At 34.0% G+C, this 24,269-nt stretch overlaps 1 protein-coding gene across 1 annotated transcript in view; it reads right to left on the bottom strand.

Moving 5' to 3' along the window:
• Positions 1-24,269, bottom strand: part of DMD (dystrophin) — a gene marked incomplete at both ends in the record, with an annotated part of 1,114,107 nt that overhangs the window by 552,567 nt on the left and 537,271 nt on the right. Inside the window, one exon of the mRNA XM_080612996.1 lies at positions 20,146-20,296. Coding sequence (XP_080469122.1) covers positions 20,146-20,296 — 151 coding nt within the window. The remainder of the gene's footprint in view (positions 1-20,145; positions 20,297-24,269) is intronic.

Below are 24,269 nucleotides of genomic sequence, written 5' to 3'. Positions count from 1 at the left end.
AAAAAAGGTTAATAATGTATGAAATAAATCAAGTTTCAGTGTCAGTTACTGCTGCAGATTAGGGAAACAAACACTGTAAGGAAGCATTTCTTTTAGGCTTTTTGTTATATTAATTAATCATTAATATTTCCTTCATAAGTGGATGCTATGATTGTTGCAAGAGTTCCTGAAACTTTTGCAACATCCCTTCCAAAAATCCACATCTTTTTTTTTTTTTTCCAAAGCTTCAGGCAACTCCTTTGTTCCAAAACTGCAAAATAGCAGTCATGGTAGAAATAGATCTTTTCTAGAACATAGAAAGACAAGATGACAATGGACTTACTCTAATGTTCATTCCCAAAGAGGTATGTTTTAACATATGTCAACAGCACATTGCAAAATCATCTGCTTGCCTTTCCATTGGGTTTCACTTTTATGAAGTGATAAGGTTTAAAGTTATTTTTATTATGCCTCAGCATAGTCTCAGCATTATTATTATAACTAGCAAACCATTTTTAAAAAGGTAAACAATGCATATAACTTCCACAGAGAAAGCCCCCTAAATCTGAGTTCTACCTTTTATCTTATGAGATTTTCTTCATAGGCCATGTGTTTCTTAAATTGAAAGAGACTACATTTGCACCACTGAGCATAGTATTCCTCTATGGAAGTATATGGATAAGTTGCAGGCAGATATGGCAGCTCATATTTTACTTTTGGTGCCTTGCTAGACACCATTAAATACTTTCATGCTCAGTGGTTGGACAAAGGACTAAATCTCTCAAATCTCTGGTCATCCTGTGAAGAACAGATTGTGGAGACTAGATTCCTAGACAAATTCCTGTAAAATAGAAATTTTATGTCTTCACCACTCATTTATTAGTGGATGTCCAGAAACCTTATAAAAGAAGACTTAGGTAGAAGAAAAAAAGTGAAATAAAATAAGTGCAAAGAGCCCATATACACTGCCTGAACATACATTCACATTCACTCAGAACTCTACTATAACCATCTTCTGGAAGAATGAAGTACAAGTGGTAGCAATGCATGGCAACCAAAGGCAGAAACAGTAATTAGGCACAGTAATATGTTGCAGCAAATGGAAATGACAGCCCAATAATTTTGGTAGCTTTTGCTACCAAATTGGGCAGATCATTCTGCCTGCAATATCTCATTTAAACTAACATTCACGTCAACTTCAATTGCTTTAGGACAATTTAATTTAAAAAAAAAAAAAGGCGCCTTTCCTAGAATTTCTCAATTGTGGGAGATCTTTCTTGTCTCTTTCTTGATCTGCACTAAAAGTTCCAGAGAGGCTAGTGTTTCACTACAAGGAAAGGACTTTGGTCCTCTGTCAAAGGTGCATTGACCTAACATTCAGAAATTGATTAGACATTCAGGCATATGTTGAAACACACAAAACTTCTAAGAAAAAGTAAAAAATTTGAGCATAGAATATTGTTATACTTTAAGAAACTATTTCCACATCGTCATTGTGTCGTTGTCATCATCATCATCATCATCATCATCATCATCATCATCATCATCATCTGTCTAAATTAATAGTTATCTCAGCCTTCATTTCTGGCCATTTCCACTATATTTTCTTCATAGTTTGTTGTCATGTGATTTTGAGTCATATCTGAGTATGTCTCATATACATAGTATCTTACAAACCTTTTGCTTCCAATATAGCTTTGTAAACTTTCTTCAAAGAATAATTTATGCAAGATATAAGAAGTGTTACATTCACATGTGAAATTATGCTACAATACTGTTCTCCCAGGAGCCATAAACAGATCAGAGTCCAGTTTGTGCTATTAAAAAAGAAATATGAACCTCACTGGGACTTTTAATCACAATATGCTGGCTTTGAATTGAATATCCATTTTATATCACACCCACTGGACTAACAAAAATCTGCTTGTTTACAGAAGTTAATTTAAAACTTTTAGCAGAATAAAAAGCATACTGAAGGTATTGTCTGGCTTTCAATCTAACATGGACTTATTCGAGACAGAAGTCAATGTGCATTCTTGTGCTACATTCCAAATTGATTGTACAAAACCATAGTTACTATTAATTTCTTTTTTTTCATCTTCAAAGATTGTCAGGAAATACCCTTACATAACTGCAAATAATTTTATTCTGCAGTTTTCTGTGGATGTAGAGGAAAAGGTAAACTAAATTCTCATGTGGTTTTACTTTTCCATCAATGGCTTCTGTCTCAGGTTTGCACTGGTAAATTCACTTATTTGAAAGAGAAAAGAAGTGAAGCCACTAGAATTTAAATAAAATCAACACTGATTTTATTTAAATGGAATACCATCCAAAAAACTCCAACAAAAAACATTCACCATATCATTCCATTTAACATAGAGAGGTTGTTGAGATTTTTCCAATGAAAACAAAAGCTTAAGATGGCATAAAATGAAGTAAAGAACCTCTAAAGTATGTATATGGTTTTTAGACTTCTAGGTAAGACTTGAATAAAAAAGTTCTGGAGCAAAATTATAGTTAAATTAGGACTTTTGATGACTATAGACAACAGGATAATCAGCTGGAAGGCAATGATATAGATTTCTAGATTATCCTCAAACATTTGATAAAGTATGGCAGATGATTTCTGACTCACACTAGGATTGCATACATAGGAGTGACGTGGAAATACAGTATGGAGGGGAAGAATTGGCCTCTAAGACAGATATTGGTAATTGTTCTGAGTAATTTTAATGATAATGCAATAAGATTTTATTTTAAATCATGCTTATAGCTTAAGAGGTGCTTTGGAAATAATTCCATGGAGAAAGGAAGTGTTCCCAATCTGTGTTATGACCACATATTCATTCACATACCACATTTTATGCAGTAATATGCATGTAAGTTACTATTTGCTAAACTCTAATTAGTACTTGTCCTGATTTATCATTGTTCAAAACCTGATATATTGGATGTATATATTCAGATATATGTGTGGAAATCACTGGTTCATGCTTTCATGCCAGACAACTGAGATGATGTGAAGTTTTCACTGCTGTAACCACAGCTACACAAGGATGAATTTGCTTAAATGCACAGGGCATCACTTGCCCTGGGTTTTCTTTGTTGCCACAGAATTAAAAGCTGTATTATGCAAATTAATGGCAAGCAAAAGACTTTTATTTCAATTTCTAATATTGTGATTTTTCTGGTTTGTTACTTCTCAGATTCTTTTTAAATTCTTTCTTATACAAAATACTTAACTAGAAAAGGATAAAGGAGCAGCAAAATTTTAGAGATCTTAAAAAGATATTAAAACTATAGATACTTAAAGATTTTAAGAATTGTATAGTACTGTACAAATAAAATACAATAATCCAAATAATAATGGCACAATGACAGATTCAAGAGGGACTAACTGTCATAAAGTAAGAATAGTCAAAAGTGAGAATATTCAACATTTGAATTTTCAAACTTACACTTAAATATATATTTTAATGCTTTAATGTCAGAGTGGTTTTTTATTTTTATTTTAAGAATTGTGTGGCAGGATTTTGGAAATAATTACTTCATCTACTGTTATATTACTTCAGCATTTGTTTAATGTGCCTAATTATTATGAAGCTATTATGATATGACAGTCTAGTAATACTCAAAATCATTGCCTACCCCTGTTTATGCAGTTTTTAAATTTGTATTGCCTTTATGAGATCAAGCGTAGCTAACGTGATTAATTTCTGCCATCATGATAAACTGTCTCTGAGGTCAACGGTCTTCAACAGATTTTAGATCAACATTATATAATAGCTGTTGATACTAACTTAGAAATAATTATATACTGCTTGTAATAATCCCAAGAGTATTATGAATAATACAAAGATAACATAAGCACATAGAATGAAATCAACCAACTTATTTAGGACTCTAAAATTCTAAATAAATTTGAATATCTCTCTATCACAGAAACTACTGCCAAAACAAAACAAAAAACCAGTCCACACATTAGCTATTGTGAACAATTCTGTCAGGTCTACAATGCATAATACGGTACAATATGTTCTTGTATCATGCTCATTTTGATATTAAAATGCAACTTAGAAAAAATTTAATGCTGGGTACAAACTAAAATTTCTAGACTTGTTAAATTTTAACTGATGCTTTATTTTCTTAATCTAATATTACTCATAAGGACACTTCAAACACCTGGTAATAAATTATACCATACTGTAAGCTTTTAGAAAGAGAATATAAGCTTATATTCTGAGGTTTTCTCTATAACACTATTTCATATTTGTATGCTGTTATTCGGTCTTCAGAGGAGTGTGAACAATTTCAGAACAGATGTAAGAAACATGGGGTAGCATATATATACATGCCTTTTACAAATATTCTGGTCATAAATAAACTTCAGAGAATGGGGATCATCCCATCATATTATAACATAGTTCAAAACCTCTTTTTTTAATGGGATCATGTTGAACATAACTTCACTTGCTGTCTTTCCATTAATTATAAAATCTAATCTCAGCTTACATATTTACAGTATGTACACTAAGCTTACATTTAGCTTTCCTCCTGCTGCCATGTGCTCAATATAATCAGTCCTGCTGCCAGAAAGCACGTGGTTTTTTTTCCAAGATACCAATATAAGAGTCAAGGAGACTAGGATGCTTTTAAAAATTCGCAAATAAGCCAAACAGTCAGGAGATAATTACATTTTATTACAGTTATTTTTTATACCTAAATGTGTTATTCTTCCCCCAGTCACTTACAGTATTACTGCAACTGATCCAACCATATAGCCAGGACAAGATATCTCATAAGTCATAATGTCTATCTGCCAAAATATAAGATGTATGCATTTTTTTTAATTAGAGAGATTGTATTAAGAACAAAAGTTTTGTTCCAAGACTGTGTTCCGAAAATGCACTGAGAAGGTTACCCTACAGGCTGTATCTGAAAACATCATGTCTTTAAAATGCATGAAGTCTCCTGAGAGCTGCCTAGAAACCAATCAACTGAAAAGAAATAAACATTAACCTGGTAAAATCATTCAATATTATCACTAGATTAGTTCTCCAATTTCCCAAGACAAACAAGACTGTGACTTCCACCAAGCAATAGCCATTGTCGTCACTGCTGCCTTCCCTCCTTTCCTGATTTTTAAATTCATCCCACTTATTGTTTTAGATTTACCAAATGAATATGTGACAAGCAGGCTATTTGCTTTTAAAAATAACTTATCTGGGGAAATGAGGGTACAGCAATGCTCCTAACTTTTCCTTTTCACTGCCGCATACTTTAAATTTCATCTCAGTCCAGACTGATGTTTAGTATCAAAATAACATTAGGATTTATTAAATAGTCCTAACTTTGCTAATTTTAAATTCTTGATGTTCTTCTTTGTTTCTCAGAGCTTATGCTGACATAAATGGTTGGCTTTTTTTAACTAAACGTTGCCTTTACATTGACTGGTCTCCACGGATTTCAGGAAATCTGATGGAACCTGACAGAACTCAAAATCTGCATACAATCTATTCTTACTTTAAATTGCATTGGGGGGTGGGGGAGAGGGAGGAAGCGGGGAAGCAAATCAGCCCTGAACACAGAATAAAGGTCTTAAAGATTTTGAAGATTAGGTGATATATAATTGATGCATAGGACTCATCACTGGTTGAGAAATGTAGATCAGTTAATAAACAAAGAGAAAACAAAGCAGCACATGCATCAGTACGAATGAAAAGACAGTCTACTTCTAGGAGTAAAGACTACAAAACTTGCTCACAGCCTTAAGGATTCTTATAATGGAAAGCAACAATTCTGAAAAAGACCTTAAAGCAAGATAAGAGTGGACAGAGGAAAGTGGTAAAGAATCAGTTATGCCTGGAGTTTTCATTGTGACACAAAGGAGTTAGAAAACCTTTTGAAGGCATATAAAGAAATGGGGAGGTTATGCTCTGTGTTTTGTTCAAATACAGCTGTCACTGAAGTTCTACACCTGTAGTACAAGAAAGATATTTTAAAAGATGGACAAAGTCAGGAACACCAAATCATTAGGTTTAGTCATACAGTAAACAGTATTGCAAAATCTGTTAATTTCTGTATGAATTTAAGTAAAAATTTACTATGAATATGTGAAGAAAAAAAAAAAAAGGAAAACTTTAATTCTAGTGTTTCCTGTAGCTTTTACAAATAAATTGGAATTCTACCACAGGAAAACATGGTAAACTAGATATAGTGTCAGCAGCTCTTCAAATATAAATTAAGTATAAAAAAAAAAATAAAATCCATCAGCTTTCAGTTTAAGGTTTATTTATCAATATGAAATATTCAATATATTCCGCGGAACTGCCTCTGTCATGATTTTGGGGATTCTAGAGAAACAAAACAAAATACAAAAAACGTACTCCTTGTTAAGTGATTCACTTTTACATTAAAATTATTATGAGGATTATAAATATATTCCTCTAACTTTCTTAAAGCTTGCAGTAGACCACCATAAAGTCCTGTTTTTATTAGTCTCATCCATTATAAAAGAAACTACAGTAGTAATTTTAATAGATCCACAGAGTTTTGTTGTAAAAAACTTCAATAACAAAACAAGCTCTTGGCTATACTGTAAACATTGCCTCTATTTCATATTTGCTGATTAATAATTTAGGATTTTCAAAGTGTCAACGTTGCTATGCTCCAAAACCATGATTTCCTCTAGCAAAAACATCAAGTCACCAGAATAAACTGCTTCTCTGTTAATATTTTTAAAACAAATTGTGTTGGGTCATGACATTCCTTTCCCTTTTAAAACAAACAAATGAATACAAAGATGGTAAGTTTATCAGCCTAATTTCATTGACTTGATATCTTCCCTTGCTTACGGCAGGGTTGGAGAAGGGTTTTGATTGATAGTCTTCAGTCTTGTGAAACAGAAGCCATTGCTGAAGGCATTACAGTTACAAAAGAGGTAATGAAGTAGGGCAGTGATAGTAAATTTAGAAAGTACCAAAGCAGGCTTTATCTGAGGCAGCTAAGGGTTCCAGCAATATCACAAGGTACTTTCCTAAGTGCATGAGTTGCTCAGCGTCTCTAAATCCTCTAACACTCAGTGGTACTGTAAGGTCTAACAAAAAACTCAAAAAAGGAGGCTGTCAGTCATCACAAATGAGATTGGTGTGACTCCTAAGCATCAAAGCAGTACATAAATAATACATCCTATGGGTTCAGTATGCTAGAGTATCCATCTTAATTGGAGTATATAGTTTTGACAATATTATAAAATCATCAAGATAAATCACAAAATTGTTAAAATTAGTCGCAATCAATATTTTCAGACTAAAGACCCCACTGGATCAGACAAATATTTCTTGTCCTGAAGCCTTTATAATCTAATAGAGAACACAGCAGTATTTTATCTTATGGGAGCAGTTCCTGAGATCTACTCTACTTTTATACAAGAGCTACCAAATGCTCATACAATACACAAGCAAAATTCTCTCATGCTGTTTTCAGCATCAGAGACACTTATAACAAAATATGCCTAGTTGTGTTTTTTCTTAAAGCCATCAATTTACTAAAATACCAATACTAAAAAATCACATAAACACTTATTAGTAAACCCTCCCATAAAACCCAAAAATTTACATGCAACGCACAGAAAAGATCTTTTCTTTGTGAGCTATTAAAAACAACTGTTAAAGGAAAAATGTCTTGTGCAAACTCTTTCAGATAAGTGTCATGCCTATTGCAAAAGTACAGAAAGAAAATTTTTGTGATCAGAATTTTTAGTTTATCTTCCAGTGTCCAGAAATAAACTGTGATCTAATGGCTCCACAAAGACTGCATAAATTGAACAATATTTGGTTTTCATTCAAAACATCTGGAAGGACTGAACCATGGACAAAGGAGGATATTTATAATGAGAGCTTAATAGCCAGATATTTTAGCAAAAAAGAAACAGTATCTGGCATTAATATGTTCTTAAACTCTAGCCACTAAGAGGGAACAAAGAACCACCCTGTCTTGCTATTGAAGGCAATAGAACATAGATATCTGGTGCTGACAAATCACAAAAACCAAATAAATAATAATACTGATCACCTAACATTAAAGAATCAGCATCTATTTCCAGCTTCCAGTAAAATAAAATGTATGAACTGTCTAATATAACAGGTGAATAATAGATCCCATTTCCACCACCTAATAGGAAATTAACATTCAGAGAGCCCTCTGTTCATCTCAGGATCCTGCAATTCAGAAACATTCTTACTGTTTTCTGAATATGATCAGTTTTAGTCCATCTGCTCTATAAATGTTCTCTTATGCTACATTACGACAAAAAATACAAATAATGACTGATTGCGAGTATCCACTTTTGAGGGGATATGGTGAGACACCTTGTAATACTGTGAAATTTGTAGATATTTGCCATCCAAATAAGTAATTGTAAAATGTAAAAGCTGTTCAAAATATGTACTCTTTCATTTTTTTCTTTCCCTTCTCCTAGCATTTTGTGACAGGAGTGTCCTCTGTAAATTAATGTACCATAACAGTTTGCTACCTCCATTGAAAACAAAACAAAATTCAAGAAACCATTCTGAAATCAGCAAAATTCTGATATATGAACATTTCAAATTTAATATAGTCATATGATGAGTATAATAGTCTATTACATTCTTGTTAAATTGATGCATAAATGAATTTGCACATCACAGTACATTACACATCCTTAAACATTCAATAAAAATTGAAGCTTTTAAGCAGTCTGAATATGTGCAGCAAAAGAACATATTTATTATCTTTTTAATCAGCATCAAGGCAAAATTATTGTTTGAATTTAGAAGATATTCAGAAAATGGAAAATACTCAGACCCATAAAATACAAGATTTTTTTTCTAGTGGGCTCACCTCCATTGTGAAAAGTCAAACAGATTAAATAAATGGGTAGGGTTTTGTTTGATTGTTTGTTTGTTTGTTTGTTTGTTTTTAAATCTATTGCAAGCTTAGACTTTGAATGAAAAGTTACAGTGCACCTGTATTGTGTTTGTTTTTTAGAAGAGTAAATAAGTAATATAATATTTGCTGCCTCTAGTACAACAACAACAAAAAGATTGAGATCAAAAAGTGTCTAGTATAATCATATAAAGTTGTCATGAAATGCTGCCATAAGCTTTACTGAAAAAATATGACTTTTTTTCTTTTTTTTTAGTTTTCTAAAGAAAATCAACTGCACACACCATTGCAAGCCAGCATGATGTGAGCAACAAAACAGATGAAATTTCTTCAGGGAGCTCTGAACAGGACAAAGGTAAAAAGTAGCCTCCATCTAAAATGTCTTCTGACAAGTAGTTGTTGGTAATGAATATTTGATAACTCTTTAGCAAAAAAAAAGCAAAATAATTTTAAACATACTATTTTTCAAAATAATTAATCCAGTTTAGATTCTGATTTTTTGAAGTTCACATGATTGAGCTCTCTGATTATCTGTTGGTCTGTCTGCCACCCTAACCGTCGTGGTTTAAGCCCAGGCCGTAAATTAGAACCACACAGTCTACTTCCTCCCCCGCCTTTCTTCCCCCCGCTCCTGGAGGGACGGGGAGGAGAATTGAAAGAATGCAACTCCCACGGGTTGAGATAAGAACAGTTTAATAACTAAGGTATAACACAAATCACTACTGCTACCACCAATAATAATAATGATAAGAGAAATAACAAGGGAAGAGAATACAACACCTCACCAACCGATACCTTGTCCCCACCCAGCAGTGATCTTGCCCTTCCAGGAACTCTCAGTTCTACATCCTGGGCATGACGTGCTGTGATATGGAATACCTCTTTGGCTAGTTTGGGTCAGGTGTCCTGTTTCTGTTTCCTCCTGGCTTCCCCCCTCCCTGGCAGAGCATGAAACTCACAAAGTCCTTGGTCAGAGTAAACATTCTGACCAGCAACTGAAAACATCGGTTTTATCAGTGTTATCCCCAGGCCGAAAGTCAAAACCACAGTGCTGCACCAGCTACTAAGAAGGAGAAAAAATGACTGCTACTGCTAAACCAGGACACTAACCTTCCTCTGTACTTTTGAATATTCTGATTTATTTTAAAAGATCTTGATATAGGATTAGAATTATAAAAAACAATAACATTTAACAACGTACTTTTTAAAAAAGGCAACCACATAAAGAAAAGCGGAAAACCAAAAAACAATTTCGGTTCCTAATTAGGGAACAGATTTGTATTGCAGACCTTAGTAAACAGCTGAGAATTCACACAAGAGAAAGAAATACCTTATAAAGCCCCCCACAGTGAGCACATTTCAACTGGAACTACAGATAACTACAAAGCCACAAATCTTTAGGCATTCTAGCTTCAATAATTCTGGTGTTCACAAAAGACACTGGAAAATACAATTACTTTAAATGTTTTTTTATTCTCTTCTATTACATGCAGTGAATCATTCACTGAATGTTATCTTTGTACTGTGGCGAAATCTCTAGTCCAGTTATGAGAAGATATTTATTTCAGCATGAATTACATTACTCTGTAATATATTCTGGCTAGCATCAGTGCTGGTTCACTAGTACTAGTAATCGCTGATTATTCAAAACCTCATGAAATTCATTCAAGGGAGGAAGAAGTACGCCTGAAATAAATCAATTCTCAGATATTTTCAGGCTTTTATGTTTTCATGACTGCTCATCTTTTCTTTGAAAAAAAAATTACCAATTTTTTTTTTTTTTTTTCCTGCAGAAGTCAACACTTCCATTGTTGTCACAGCTCACTTTTAAATATTATGGGTATCTCAGAAAGGTCAGATGACCTTCACTCTAAAAGTGTCTATTTTTCCTCTTTTACTAAAAAGGAAGATCAGGATAACTAGCTGTAATACAGATGCCTACTCTGGCTCTCTTTTAGTGAGATGGATCTCACATCCAAAAATTAAGTAAGAAAGAAGTATGTTAGAAGTTTGCTGCAGGGTAGAAATAAATATTTTGTTTAAATAACTCAAGCATGTTAATGTTACTTCCATGCCTGCTACATTCAGAATCTCAGAATTGCAGAATGGTTGAGGTTGGAAAGGACAGCTGGAGGTCATCTATTCCAACATTCCTGCTCAAGCAAGATCTCCTAGAGTACATTAATCTCCAAGGAAGGAGACTCCACAGCCTCTCTGGGCAACCTATTTCAATGCTCAGTCACCCTCACAGCAAGGAAGTTCTTCATCATGTTCAGATGGAACTTCCTCTGTTTTAGTTTCTGCCTGTTGCCTCTTGTCCTATCACACCACCAAGAAGAGTGGACCCATCCGCTTGACACCCTGCCTTCAGATACTTATATACATTGATCAGATCCCTCCTTAGCCTTCTCCTCCAGGCTGAACAGACACAGCTCCCTCAGCCTTTTCTCACCTGAGAGATGCTCTACACCCATAGTCATTAGCTGCTCCTTGCTCCAGGAGCTACATGTCTTTCTTGTACTAGGAAGCCCACAATTGGACACAGTACTCCAGGTGAGGCACCACCAGGGATGATCACTCCCTCAAGCTGCCGGCACTGTTCTTCCTAATGTAGCTCGGGATACCTTTGTTCTTCTTGGCCACAAGGGCACATTGCTGCTGGCTCATAGATGACTTGTTGTCCATCAGGACCCCCAGGTCCCTCTCTGCAAAGCTGCTTTCCTGTCCTGGTGCCTGGGGTTATTCCTTTGTTGAATCTCAAAAGGTTCCTCTCTGCCCATCTCTCCAGCCTGTCTATATCCTTCTGAATGACAGCACAGCAGTCTGGGATATCAGCCAGTTTCATATTGGCAAATATGCTGAGGAGACACTCTATCCTTTCATCCAAGTCATTGATGGGTGAGTTAAATACTGGACCCAGTACTGACCCTTGAGGAAAACCACTAGTTTACAGGCCTCCAACTAGACTCCGTGCCACTGATCACAGCCCTCTGAGACCTTCCATTCAGCCAGTTCTCAATCCACCTTGTTGTCCATCTGTCCAGCCCACACTTCCTGAGCTTGCTGATGGCATTCTATCTCTCCATGTAACATAACATAGCATCTTGGAGAAACAAATGAACTGACAAGTTTATCTGAAATTAACAATAAATAGTAAAATAGTCTAGCCAAAACCTCCATTCTTCAATATCCACCCATCACTGGTGAAAATCATACCTAACTCATCCTTGACACCTTATATTAACAGACAAACACACACCTCCACAAAGATGCCTATAAAGGTTGTCAGTAAAAAGGCACTCACTATAAAACACCTAAGAGCAGAAGACAAAAGGTAGCTCATCACAACCTGATGAAAATTGGCTTCCAAAATTAGGATAAGTAAATGTAGCTGAAGTATTTTCTGAGACAGTTAAAGGGCAGATGCTGATCTTTTGCTGTCTGCTCTGCATAAACATTAAGGTTTTCATAATGCACATTTTTATAATGCAGTTTGGTTTTTTAAACAGTTCACTTTTAAAAACAACATAACGTTAACCTGCATGTTTACTATATGGCTGTACTGTATGGCTTTAGTCTAAAATAATATGGCAATGAAAACTTGTATGACTGAAAGAGTTTGCAAAATCTGTTGCAATGAAAAGTTCTAAATAAGATTAATAAAGCTATCTGTGAAAATGACCACAGAAAGACCTATTTGTACTAATTTATGTAACTATATATATAGAAAGTTATTTCCTAAGAGCCTTACCTTTCCCTGATTGTTTTATGTTAGTATTTCTTAATGGCTAATTATTCACATCAGAAGACCTAGAAAGACTCCCAGGCTGACCCGTCATTAAGTGACACAGTTCAAGTCCCATAAGTTTGTCTTATCTTCACATCTATGCATCAACACCCACAGATTTACTCATGCACCTTTGCGATCTCTGATGCACTGTAAGTCCTTTTGAAAGACTTATGAAAGCAAATCAGATAAATGTTTCGTTAGGCAAAAGAAGCAATATCCTCCCTCCTTCAAAGTAGTCATTAGTTTAGTCACTCATTTCCCAAAACTTCCAAGACATCGTCAGATCAACTACTTTATTTATATCATTACAAAAGCACTAATAAATTTTCTGAGTCTGAAGTGTATTATACGTGTCACTGATTATAAATGTCCAGAGTAGCCCCGAAAGTAAGACAAATTCATCAGTATGAGGAAGTTGCATCCTCCATTTCCTTTTCTACCTTTATTTTTTATACACACACAAAAAAAATGCTTGCAAAATGGGTATAAACCTCAATCTCTTTCCCAGGTCCCCATGTGCTAGTATTCTGCAACACCTGAACTGATGGAAGATGAATCCCCCAAACAGCAAAGCAGTCAGGTACCAGGAAGTTTGACTGATCCAGTCCAAGAAAACTGTTTTCTCCAAGACAGAGAAAACCCCCATGTTTATACATTCTTGCCATACATAAAAATTAAGTCACAAGCAGCTAGGTGTGCTAATAGTAATTTCAAAAAGTTTCACAATGAAATGTTTGAAAAATGCATCCTATTTAATTATAGAAGATTTAATTTGGTTATCTGAATAAAAAATGCCAGCTTTTACAATAAAACTGAAATACAAGCTATGAATTGTCACCTAATGCTGTAAGAGTAGGCACAACCACACAAGCAACTTTAAATTTATTATTTCTCAGAGTCTTCAGACATTTTAATGTTCCACTACCAGCAACAACAAATTAATTAAAAACTTTTAATAGGATATTTTAAATTAGAAATGAGGAACAATGTAGCACTGTGTGCAGTAGAGAAGAATTAAATAACTGATATAATTATGAAATAATATTTCTTATAGCTTGACATGACGAAAATGTTTTTACTACAAATTCAGGGTAAACTGTTTTGATATTTCTTCAATTCTGTTAGTAGAAACAATTGTGAAGAACATTTTAACAGTAAAAGACAGTTTTTTTAGGAATTTTATATAGCCAAAAATGCATGACTTAAAAGATTGCAGTATTATTTAATATTTTTCTTGGCATAAGAAAGAAGCAGTAAATATTTTACTAAGAATTGTGATGTCCTCCCCTTATTAACACTAAATGAAGTCTTTTCATTGCTATAACACTTCAGTCAAGAAAGGCCCATGAATTTGTTTTTAAGATGACCTTAAATCAGAAAAAGAAGTGTTCTGCTCAGTCAGGGCCCAGGTGTCTGATGCAAAGTTCATGTATATTACTTGAAATACTGCTACTGAGACCTTAGGGCAAAAACTTGAAATCCATAGGATATCGTAGAGTCTAAATTTTCTTTCTTAGGGGCGGTAGCATGCTGCACTCAGAGATGTTGGATAAGGTGATAGTAAAAAGAAAACTAGTAAGCTTCTCTGCATAAATGATCCAGTCAATATGTAAGTAAGAACTGATGGCATTCACGTAGGCTGACTATCACACAGGCTGACTATCACGCTTAGAACATTTTATTGCTTAGTTCAGAACATTTACCCAAAGTGCTGAGGATGTGTAAATCATAAGGATAACCTTAATTAAAAAAAAAAAAAAAAGTCAGAATCTGTTTTTAACATAATAGCAAGGGACTGTGTACTTCTGGCATTAATAAAATATTAGCTAATAATACATTCCTGTAAGATATATATTCTTCCAGATACTCCCTTGAAATATGAAGGACACTGTCATACGTACCATGATGATTCTAATTAAAGATTCTTCTAAAACAAAGCTAAATTGGTTTCTCATCGATTCCACATTCTGTATTTTCTCTCTTGTAGAATCATTAAGCAATCACAAGCATCTCTAATCAGAAAGAACAATTTCCTGTATTTCTACTGTTTCATTCACAAAAACACACTAGTCAATTTATCCAAATGGAACAAAACTAAAGCATTTGAATTCAAATGGAATCCAAACAGAAACCAAACTGGAACAAGAATTGGAGATTATTGGCATAATTTTTATCACTTACTAAAAGGAAATTAATCTAAAATAAAAAAAAAAAATCTAAAATATTTTAGCCACAATTATTATATAATAATATTTTTACAAGTTTTATATTTGGGGGAAAACAGGGTAAACTATCCACCCACTCACCACTGCATTTTCATGGTATGAGAATATATGGCCTCAAGCACTGAAGCACTTTTTTTCTCCCACATCTTCTGATTCAATTTGTGCTTTATTCCAGACAGAACTGTTTAAATTTATGGTTATTAACTCATCTATATCCATATAATCCAATTTATATATAAAAGAGAGAAAATATTAGCATGACCATGACTTTCAGCGCTGAAGCCTTGATTCTCTCTATCTTTTTACTTTTAAACAACCACAAGACAATAATTTGATGTTCCTGACATTATAATGCAGTAGAAGGAATTTCTAGAGAAGGCATGAGTCATTCACAAGCCTTTTGTAGGCTTGGATAAGTATTTTAAAATGTAAATTCTGAACAATTCAATGTATGAACAATTTAAGAGAGATCTGTAACTTATAAGCAGTTTCTATATCCACAGTATCTTTAGAAGGCTGAGTATAATTAACAAGGTCACCACACAATAATTTCAAAATCTTACTGATAATTTAAGGTCCTCTGTGACCTTAAAAAGAAACATGATACTCTTGATATTATGCTTGCAAATGAAAGTAAATACTTGAGATATTAATAATTATATAGTAACAATATTTTTTCAATCAATGAAACTATAGAAAATAAACTGTACTGTGAGATTGGTGAAACACCGGAACAGGTTGCCCAGAGATGTTGTGAATGCCCCTTCCCTGGAAGCATTCAAGGCCAGGTTGTATGGGGCTTTGAGCAACCTCATCTAGTGGAAGGCGTTCCTGCCCATGGCAGGGAGGTGGACCTAGATTATCTTAAAGTTCACTTCCAACCTAAACCATTCCATGATTCCATTAAACCTGAAGTCTAGCCCTTGCCTGTTTGGTGGGAATGACCCATCACTGAGCAGTCACAATAGATGAACATCATAAACACAAATAAATTGCTTCAAAGCTCAAATCAGAATTTAACTATTTTGCTGTTAAAAAATATGTACCACCTAAAATAATTAAATAATATTAAACATGCAACCCAGAAATGGATACTAAATATAGACTTCTGAGCAATTTTTAATAACAATGTAAAAACCAAATATTCTGGATGCTGTATATTTTTTAAATAATATTACTTTTAAGTTCTCAGGTAATGATTCAGGAACGTAATTGGACAATCTGGTTCTGAAACAGTTTTTAGCATTTATCTGTGTCACACAAACACCCTCACCCTTGTATCCCCTTGCTCAATATTAATTCTTGTTTGCTTCTTTGCTAGCATTAATTTCCAGTACAACCTGTACTTTTTTCTTTGTGTGTGAAATGGAATGTAGATTGGGACTGCAAGGTATACCACAAAAGAAAAAATGAAATAACAAATTTTCGATACATAAATGAAATTATATTCTAATATTCAGCCATGGTAAGATTCAACCATAAAAAAATAGCACCTGGGCTATCTTGATGATGGTATGGATGGCATTGCAGTTTGGATAATAGTGTGCTATTTTGAGAACTCATGCTCCAGGAAGAGGAATAGGCACAGGAAATAAGAGTCAGGTTGTCTAGCTATCATATGAAAGCAGATTAGAAACCTACAGCTTTAGTTTACCAAATGAGATCCAACAGGGAAAATGATTTCAGCCTATAAGAACAGAAAGGGATAAAATCAGGAGTTAGATAAAATTGAATTACAACTCAGTCTTGGAACAAAAATAAATAAACTAAATGCGAATGCAGGAAGTTGAAGAAGTTGCCAAGCATTAAGGAGTAAAGAGAAAACCTTTCAGTCAGAATAATGAGAGCAAAAAAACCCCTTTAAGTACTTTCAAGACAGAGTTCAATATGTTTCAAAGGGATTATGTGATCTGCTATCTATATATCTATCCTTTTAAACCCTGTGTCCCAATCACAAGTCAATTACAATTTCTTAAAAACTAAAATGTGATATTTCCTTTCAACACCACAAGTTCTGTTTTCAAAATGTCTTAGTGAAAAATTCACAACAAGAACTCTTATGTATTCATGACCTGAAATTAAGCAATTTTATATTAGGTTCATTCACATTGTATGTAATGCATAAAATTTGTTTAATATCATGCCATTGTGCAGCAAAAAGGAACACACTTTCCTTCCCCAAATTCACCTAAAATAATGTAATTACCTCTTAACTTTTATTAACATAATCACCTAATCACACTGTTGACTGTTTCATTTTACTTTAACATTTGACTCTATGTATTTACTGAATGTTAATGAACACATTAATCTTCACTTTTCCAAAGTAGTCCTACCTTTTTTCTAAACTGGTTCCTTGTTGAATACAAGACTATTTACTTGCTTGTGAAAGCATTTTCAAACAAATCCTGTTAATTCTGAATATGGTTCATTAAGCAGCATGATCTCATTAATAAAACAAGTTGCTAATCTAGTAAATCAAAATGGTCAGCACTTTTAACTGATTACCTAATAGAAATTCTAGTGATCTTTTCTGCCAGCCTCATAGATGCCTAATACTGTTCAAACCAGACCCAGAAAAATAAAGAATCAATGAAGAGAATGGGAATAGTGCAACTTCAGACTAAACAGTCTTTCACAAATAAATGTTAACTAATATTTGGTCTACATTCTTGAGATTGGTTGGAATATTTACACAGTATGTGAATGTTCATTAGAAAAGTAGCTTTATCTGTTGTACTGAACTAAATGAAATATTTGAGAGACAAATTCATGTGATCCTGGGATTTTTAAGACAAGGGAAAAAGAAGAAAGGAAAAGCTTGATGGACTGCAGAAAGAAAAACTTGGTAGAGATACATCCTTCAAACATATGCTCAAAATGTTCTCATATATTTCGTAAGAAAATAACAAATGGACAACAGGTGAGAAGGAGGCTAGGTCAAAGGTAAAACAGAAATAGTCTTGTTCCACACTGAAATCTAAGCTTCTGAATAACAAGGTATTATCTCAGAGTCTTTCAGTGGGATGTTCAATTCACTATGAACTTCTTTCTCAGTGATGAGACAAGAAAATAATGTTTCTAATCTCTTTGGATTGTGAAATGTGCTACACACTCTGTGCACTTTTAACATCTATGATACAGCTTATCTTGGGCTGGGTGCTTTGAAAAATCAACGTCTTCTCAGAGAGAAAATGTTTTAGAAAGTTATTAGAAAAAAAGATACAATTGCTTTTTCCATGGATCTGCTTTATTTTTCTAAGTGCTTATTTGAAGCTGCTCAAGGATACTAAGAAGGACAGAGGCAAAGAGAAGAAGAAAAGGTAAGGCTTTCTGACACTGTATTGCTATTTGTTACATAGATACTCATGCCTTACTCTGGTATTTTATATGTTTTTCAAATGCTTAAAACTGGGAGACAGAAAGGGAGATGAAATTTCAGTGGAAATACACAAATTCTGCTACCTTTTACATACATAATAAAGAACATCTTAAATTCCTTGATGATTGTTCTAGTTTTGAGTGGGATAATTTTCTTCCTAGTAGCTGGTGCAGTGCTGTTTTTCATCTTTAGTCTGAGAACAATGCTGATAACACACCGATGTTTTAACTACTGCTAAGTAGTGCTTACCCTGATCAAGGACTTTTCAGTCTCATGTTCGGCCAGTAAGGAGGGGGACGGGAAGCCAAGAGGAAGCAGAGACAGGACACTTGACCTAAATTAGCCAAAGGGGTATTCCATATCACAGCACGTCATGCCCAGTATATAAACTGAGGGGAGTTACCCAGAAGGGACCAGTTGCTGCTCAGGTCAGGCTGAGTATCAGCCAGTGAGTGGTGAGCAATTGTATTGTGCATCACTTGTGGTTATTAGGGTATTTTTCCCTTTCTCATTTAGTTTTATATTCTCTGTCCTTATTATTATTATTATTAGCAGTAGTAGTAAATTGAACTTTAATAATTAACTGTTGTTATCTCGACCTACAGGTTTTACATTGTACTGATTCTTCTCCTCTTCCCATTGGGGAAGGAGGAAGGAAGAGGAGAGGGAATGAGTAAGCAAGCAGCTGCATGGTCCTGAGATACTGGCTTAAACCATTACAACGATATCCTATTTTGTCAGCCAGATCTTAAACTTCTTTGCTGTTCAAAGCAGTCATAGTCATTTGCAGAAAAATATTTACCTTCTATTTTAACTACTTCAGCTTAATGTATTACTTAACAGTTATATCTTTATTTTTACACTTGTACTGCATGATTTGGTTTCCTTTTCAGTTCAGCAATTTTACAGTCAATAAATAGCAGCCTGACTCTTAAAAAGATTACTTTAAAAATTAAAACAAGAGACACAATTTATTTTTTTTTTTACTGTAGGCCAAAAAGGAGATTAGTCTTGCTTTCAAAACAAAACTGTACCTTTAATATTAGATAGACCTTATGTCTTTCAACCTGAAATCTAGTAATTAAATCCAGCAATTCATATGTGCAAATGCCTATTAGTTTAACAGTTTTTTTTTCTTATGCACAAGTAGTAATTTATAACATCAACCCAGAGTCTAGTCAAGTCACATTATTCAGTTGCACCTATCAACTTGCAAAACATCAGTTTAGAATTAATTATTCATACCCATTACTACTTCAGTCATACAAGAGGGAAATGAAATAAACTACCAAGAAACTAGAGATATTGTTGTCCTTATGATGCTCAAAAAGCTTGCAAGATGAAAAGCATACAAATTGGAACTGGACATATAGGAACTAAATAGCTATTCTGTCACGCTGCATTTCACAAAAAACATCCTCAAGGTTCTTTGATTAAAACATGAAACAGGCAAAATAAGTGATACTTGCAAGATGCAGTTCATGGAACTTCTCTTGTACGGCTCAATGGTTAGTCACATTTCTTCCATAAGATTTTAAAATTAGGTCTGATACTTCTGCTGGTCATAAGTATCAAATGGAAATTAGCACTTTAAAGAAAGACCAAAGATTTAACCACAGAAGTACCACAATATATCATGTTATCTTTTTAAAAAATGTTTCTTTAAAACAAACTACTGAAAATCTTTAGTTAACAAGGACAACAGAAATATCTGACCAAAATTGCCACTGGCCACTCAATACTAGAAATCCTCCTTAAATGAACTGCAAAACTATGAAGAGTATTCACACCTGCAAATTTCTATTCACTGCAGAAAAACAAGAAATGGGTTAATCAAATCATACCTGGAGAAACTGGCTGGTTTTCATATGACCCTCATCTCCAGCCTCTATCTGTGCTCTTGACAGCTTCTCTTCAGTTTCAGACAGCCAATGATTAAAGCCTTTCATGTCACAATGAAAAAGCCGCCACTTTTCCAAAGATTTGTCAAACCGTCTGAAAGTATAAAAGAAGATAAAATGACTGTTTAACTGCCTATTGATGCTTTATTCACTTACTGACTACAGACAAAAAAAAAAAAAAAAAAAAGTAAAATAATTATGTTGGATCAGTTTAGATTTGGTATGATCTTGATGGAATCATGTACTAGCATTTCTAAATGTTACATCAAATGGAAACACAGTAGTACTTCTGAAGTTATCATTAAGCATATGTGCCATAAATCAGTCTGTTATCGATTTTTTAAACCTTTTCAATATTTCAAATTAATTCCATGGTTAGAACACGTTTTCAGTTTACACCTTCATTAAGCCATACTAACTCACATCATAGCTACAATACCCACAGGCCCCAGTGTAACTGGGTATATCTCTTTGTCAATGTACTTAGATTCTAGCATGAAAAAAACCACCAGTGCTGATAAAAGGCTCCTAATGCTCCTTAGTAATTTGATGTAACTATGAACACTGCAAACAGTCACTGTTGACTAACATACTGGCTATGTATTGTGTCTAATCAATGATTTTCAGATCTCTTTTCAAAGGGAAAATAGTTTAAAATATCTGTGGTATGTCTGACCTACCATATCATAAGACAAAGGATGAAAAATCAGTAGACAGATTCTTAAATCCTGACTTGCCAACATGAAAGGATGATTAAAGCATTTTATTTTAGTAGAAATATGAACTGAAATATTATATGTAACAGAGATCCTTAAGGTTACTATTTTTTCAATGGAAATTGCTGTAATGAGAGACTATACCAAAGTATCCTAGTCATATGCTACAAGCTCTAGTTTTATCGAGAGGAACTGATTTTGTCAGCCTCTCCAATGGATACAAATGTCCATTTATCATTATTGCAAAGAAAATGCAGGTCTCTTCAAAAGGAATTCTACTTGTATTGTGTAAAAGGACCCTTTATTAAACTCTTCTATATATGTTTCATTTCAAGTATTTGATAAACGTGCAAAAATAAAAATGCCTGAAATACAAGGATGCTTGACACAAAATTAAAATATTAAAAATATGATTTTGTACAATAAGCAAGAATGACAAATATTACTACCATGTATGCAAGTCTACAGTCCACTACATAAAAGATTGTGTGAGTGCTTCTGGCACTTTGGGAAGATATACTCTGTTTTTGTCTACAGTGACTGGTTGATCTTCTGGTTCAAGATCTGTTTGCCTTAGCCACTGCCAAGTACTAGAGAAATGAAGACAGAATTTGGTTTACTTTTTTTTTTTTTTTCTTTGCAGACAGCATAGTCTTAATGAATTCAGTTATCCTATGTTTTGGGTTGCTGTCAAATGTGATCACTAATCAGAGATTAGCTAAAATGTTTTCTTAGCAGATCATCATTAAACATGCTACTGTTGTTCAGGTTACTAATCCTCCTTTATGTGATTATAATAGGTTTTAGGGTGTACTTAAAGAAAAACAAAGATGGTCAATTATTTTTCTAGGAAGTAATCTGGTTCTGAACAGAAAAAACTACCTGATTGTTTGAACATTAAAGAGTTTAATTCACCAAATAAAATCACATCACTATCAGGGAATACAGATGATCTCTTTCATTGTAATGATGTCTTAAAATGTTGTAGAAGAAAATATAAGCAAACAAACTATCGATCCTTTAAAAGTTGTAGTACTTACCTAACTTATTAAAATGATTGTGATCATTTATGCTGCTTATCATACTTTATTTTTCAAAACTAGTCAAACAATAATCAAAAGGCACACTACAATATTTTTTTTTTTAAATAGCTTGCTCTGAACTACAAGGAAAAAAATCATTTTACATTTTAAAAGATCACCTAGGAAATAAAAGTTAAAATCCATTTCTTTTGGTCCAGTATGCTCTCTCATTTTGGACATTACATTAAAACAGCTTTCCTCCTTGTCCTCACAAAATGAAATTACTCTTCTCAGCATGAGGAAGTTTATCAGCAGCTTAAATGCAAATATTCAGTAGGGGTTGGTATTAGTAACACTGAATTTGCATTCCAGCACTTGCAAATTGAATCTACCGTCACTCTCCATTCTCCATCCCTTTGCTCTGGCTATTAACAGTTGCAAGGAGAAGAGAGAGAAAAGTTGCAGTGGGAAGATACATATATTTAAAACTTACAAGTTTAAATACCAGTGTTTATTGTTCATGTCTTAAGAAAACTTGTTGCTTTCTGTATAGTATGTATAAATTAATACTAAGCATCAGTAAAAAATAGAGGAGATTTACGGACAGACAAATCCAATAAATTGATATTCTTTCAGGGATTAACTGTACTTAACATTGTAAGTTCTTGTTACAATGATTAGAGAAGATTCAGTTGTTGCTGCAGTGGCAGAGGCAGGTCCATTCAATATGGGGGTTGAAAGGGGACATCACCGTGCAGCTTTACGCTCACATTGTGTTATGGGATATCCCTCCCAGGTACACCTGAGAGAGATTCCCCTACTAAATCTGTGTATTAAATCCTTTCACATACACTACTACTTCAGATACCTGTTTAAAATTAAAAAAGCCAAAGAGGCTTTTGTTTGTTTGTTTGTTTTACCATTTACAATCCTGTTACCATGTGGCAAGTTCAAAACCCACAAAAGGAGAAGGCTTATTAACTACAAATGCTGAGCAGCTAAGTTGCTGCACAGGAGAAAGTACATGGTAAAAATTCATAACTGAATTCATAAAAGAGCAATGTTCTGAGGTCTATAAAAACTCAGAAAGACTATGTCTGCTGCAGGAATCCTCAAGCACACAGTTCGGTGGTTATGAAAGTGTCATTACAGACCTTGCCCTTTGCATACTTTTGCCTAGGGATCCACCCTTATTTGCTGTCATGGACAAGCCATTGAGCTAAAAAGCCCCAGTATATCCATTTGTTTGTATCTTTATCTTCTTAATCCCTTTCCCTTTGGTGGGTATAAGTGAAAGTAAGTGGTGTGGATAGTAGGTGATTGTCTGATATTTCGGCAGTATGTATCTTCGATGTGTCCTCTCACATTTTTCTCAGCATATGCTCAATAAGAAGATACAAGAGGGCATCCTGAAGCCAAGCACTAGGTTCCATACATACTCCAGATGAGAATGTATGCTTGTATACATTACAAAGGGTGTAAGCATTGTACATGAGCTCTGACATGTACTGAGGTAGCTTTATTTCTCTAACATGATACGGGCTGACAATTTAAAAATAGCTGGTACACTGGCATAATCTTTTTCTATATGCACTGACACACCAGTAGGAAAAGTGTTAATCAATGTCTTGAGGGTGTGATTTCCTTTTTCTCATTAGCACATAATAGATTTGTTTTGCCTCTGGAAATCAAGAAAGTAAAAAAGCAACCAAAGACAACTGCTGAGGTAATACTCACAATTTACATTAAGTCATAAAAATATCAGTATTTTCCTTCCTTCAAAGATTATCATTTTACTAAACCTTTGGACTTGAATAGCTATAAGCAAAATGTAATATTCTTTGGTAGCATTGTACATGATATTGCACAAAGATTTACAGATGACAATTTAGATATGTTGTCAGTGGAACTCTATACAATGGGACTTAACTTGATGTTCCGTGTCCCAAAGTTGCAATTTTAAAGAAGCTATGCAGAGGTGGAAAGAAAAAGCTTTGAATATAGGAAAGTCACAAACATGAGAAGGAGTACAAAAGGTTATTGGTTTGTTGTTGTAAACCAAATCTTAATTTTGCATTGTGTTTCAATTAATTCCTTGATATTTTGATAGCGTTCCTTCGGAAACTATGAAACCCAGTTCTGTGACACATTCTGCTTTAGCAAAACTTCACAGTCCGTCAGCCAGCCACATGAAAAAGAACAGGAATAGTTATAAACTTTCCTAAAAGTCATTATTTATATCTTGGAAATTGCTATTGTTAGAGACATACAATCTTATTCATCATATCAGAAAAATAGTAAATTTCTATACTGTTGCTAAATAATGTAC

This window comes from Psittacula echo (assembly GCF_963264785.1).
Source record: "Psittacula echo genome assembly, chromosome: 3".
Taxonomy (NCBI): Eukaryota; Metazoa; Chordata; class Aves; order Psittaciformes; family Psittacidae; genus Psittacula; species Psittacula echo.
This window is presented reverse-complemented; position numbering and strand designations above follow the sequence as displayed.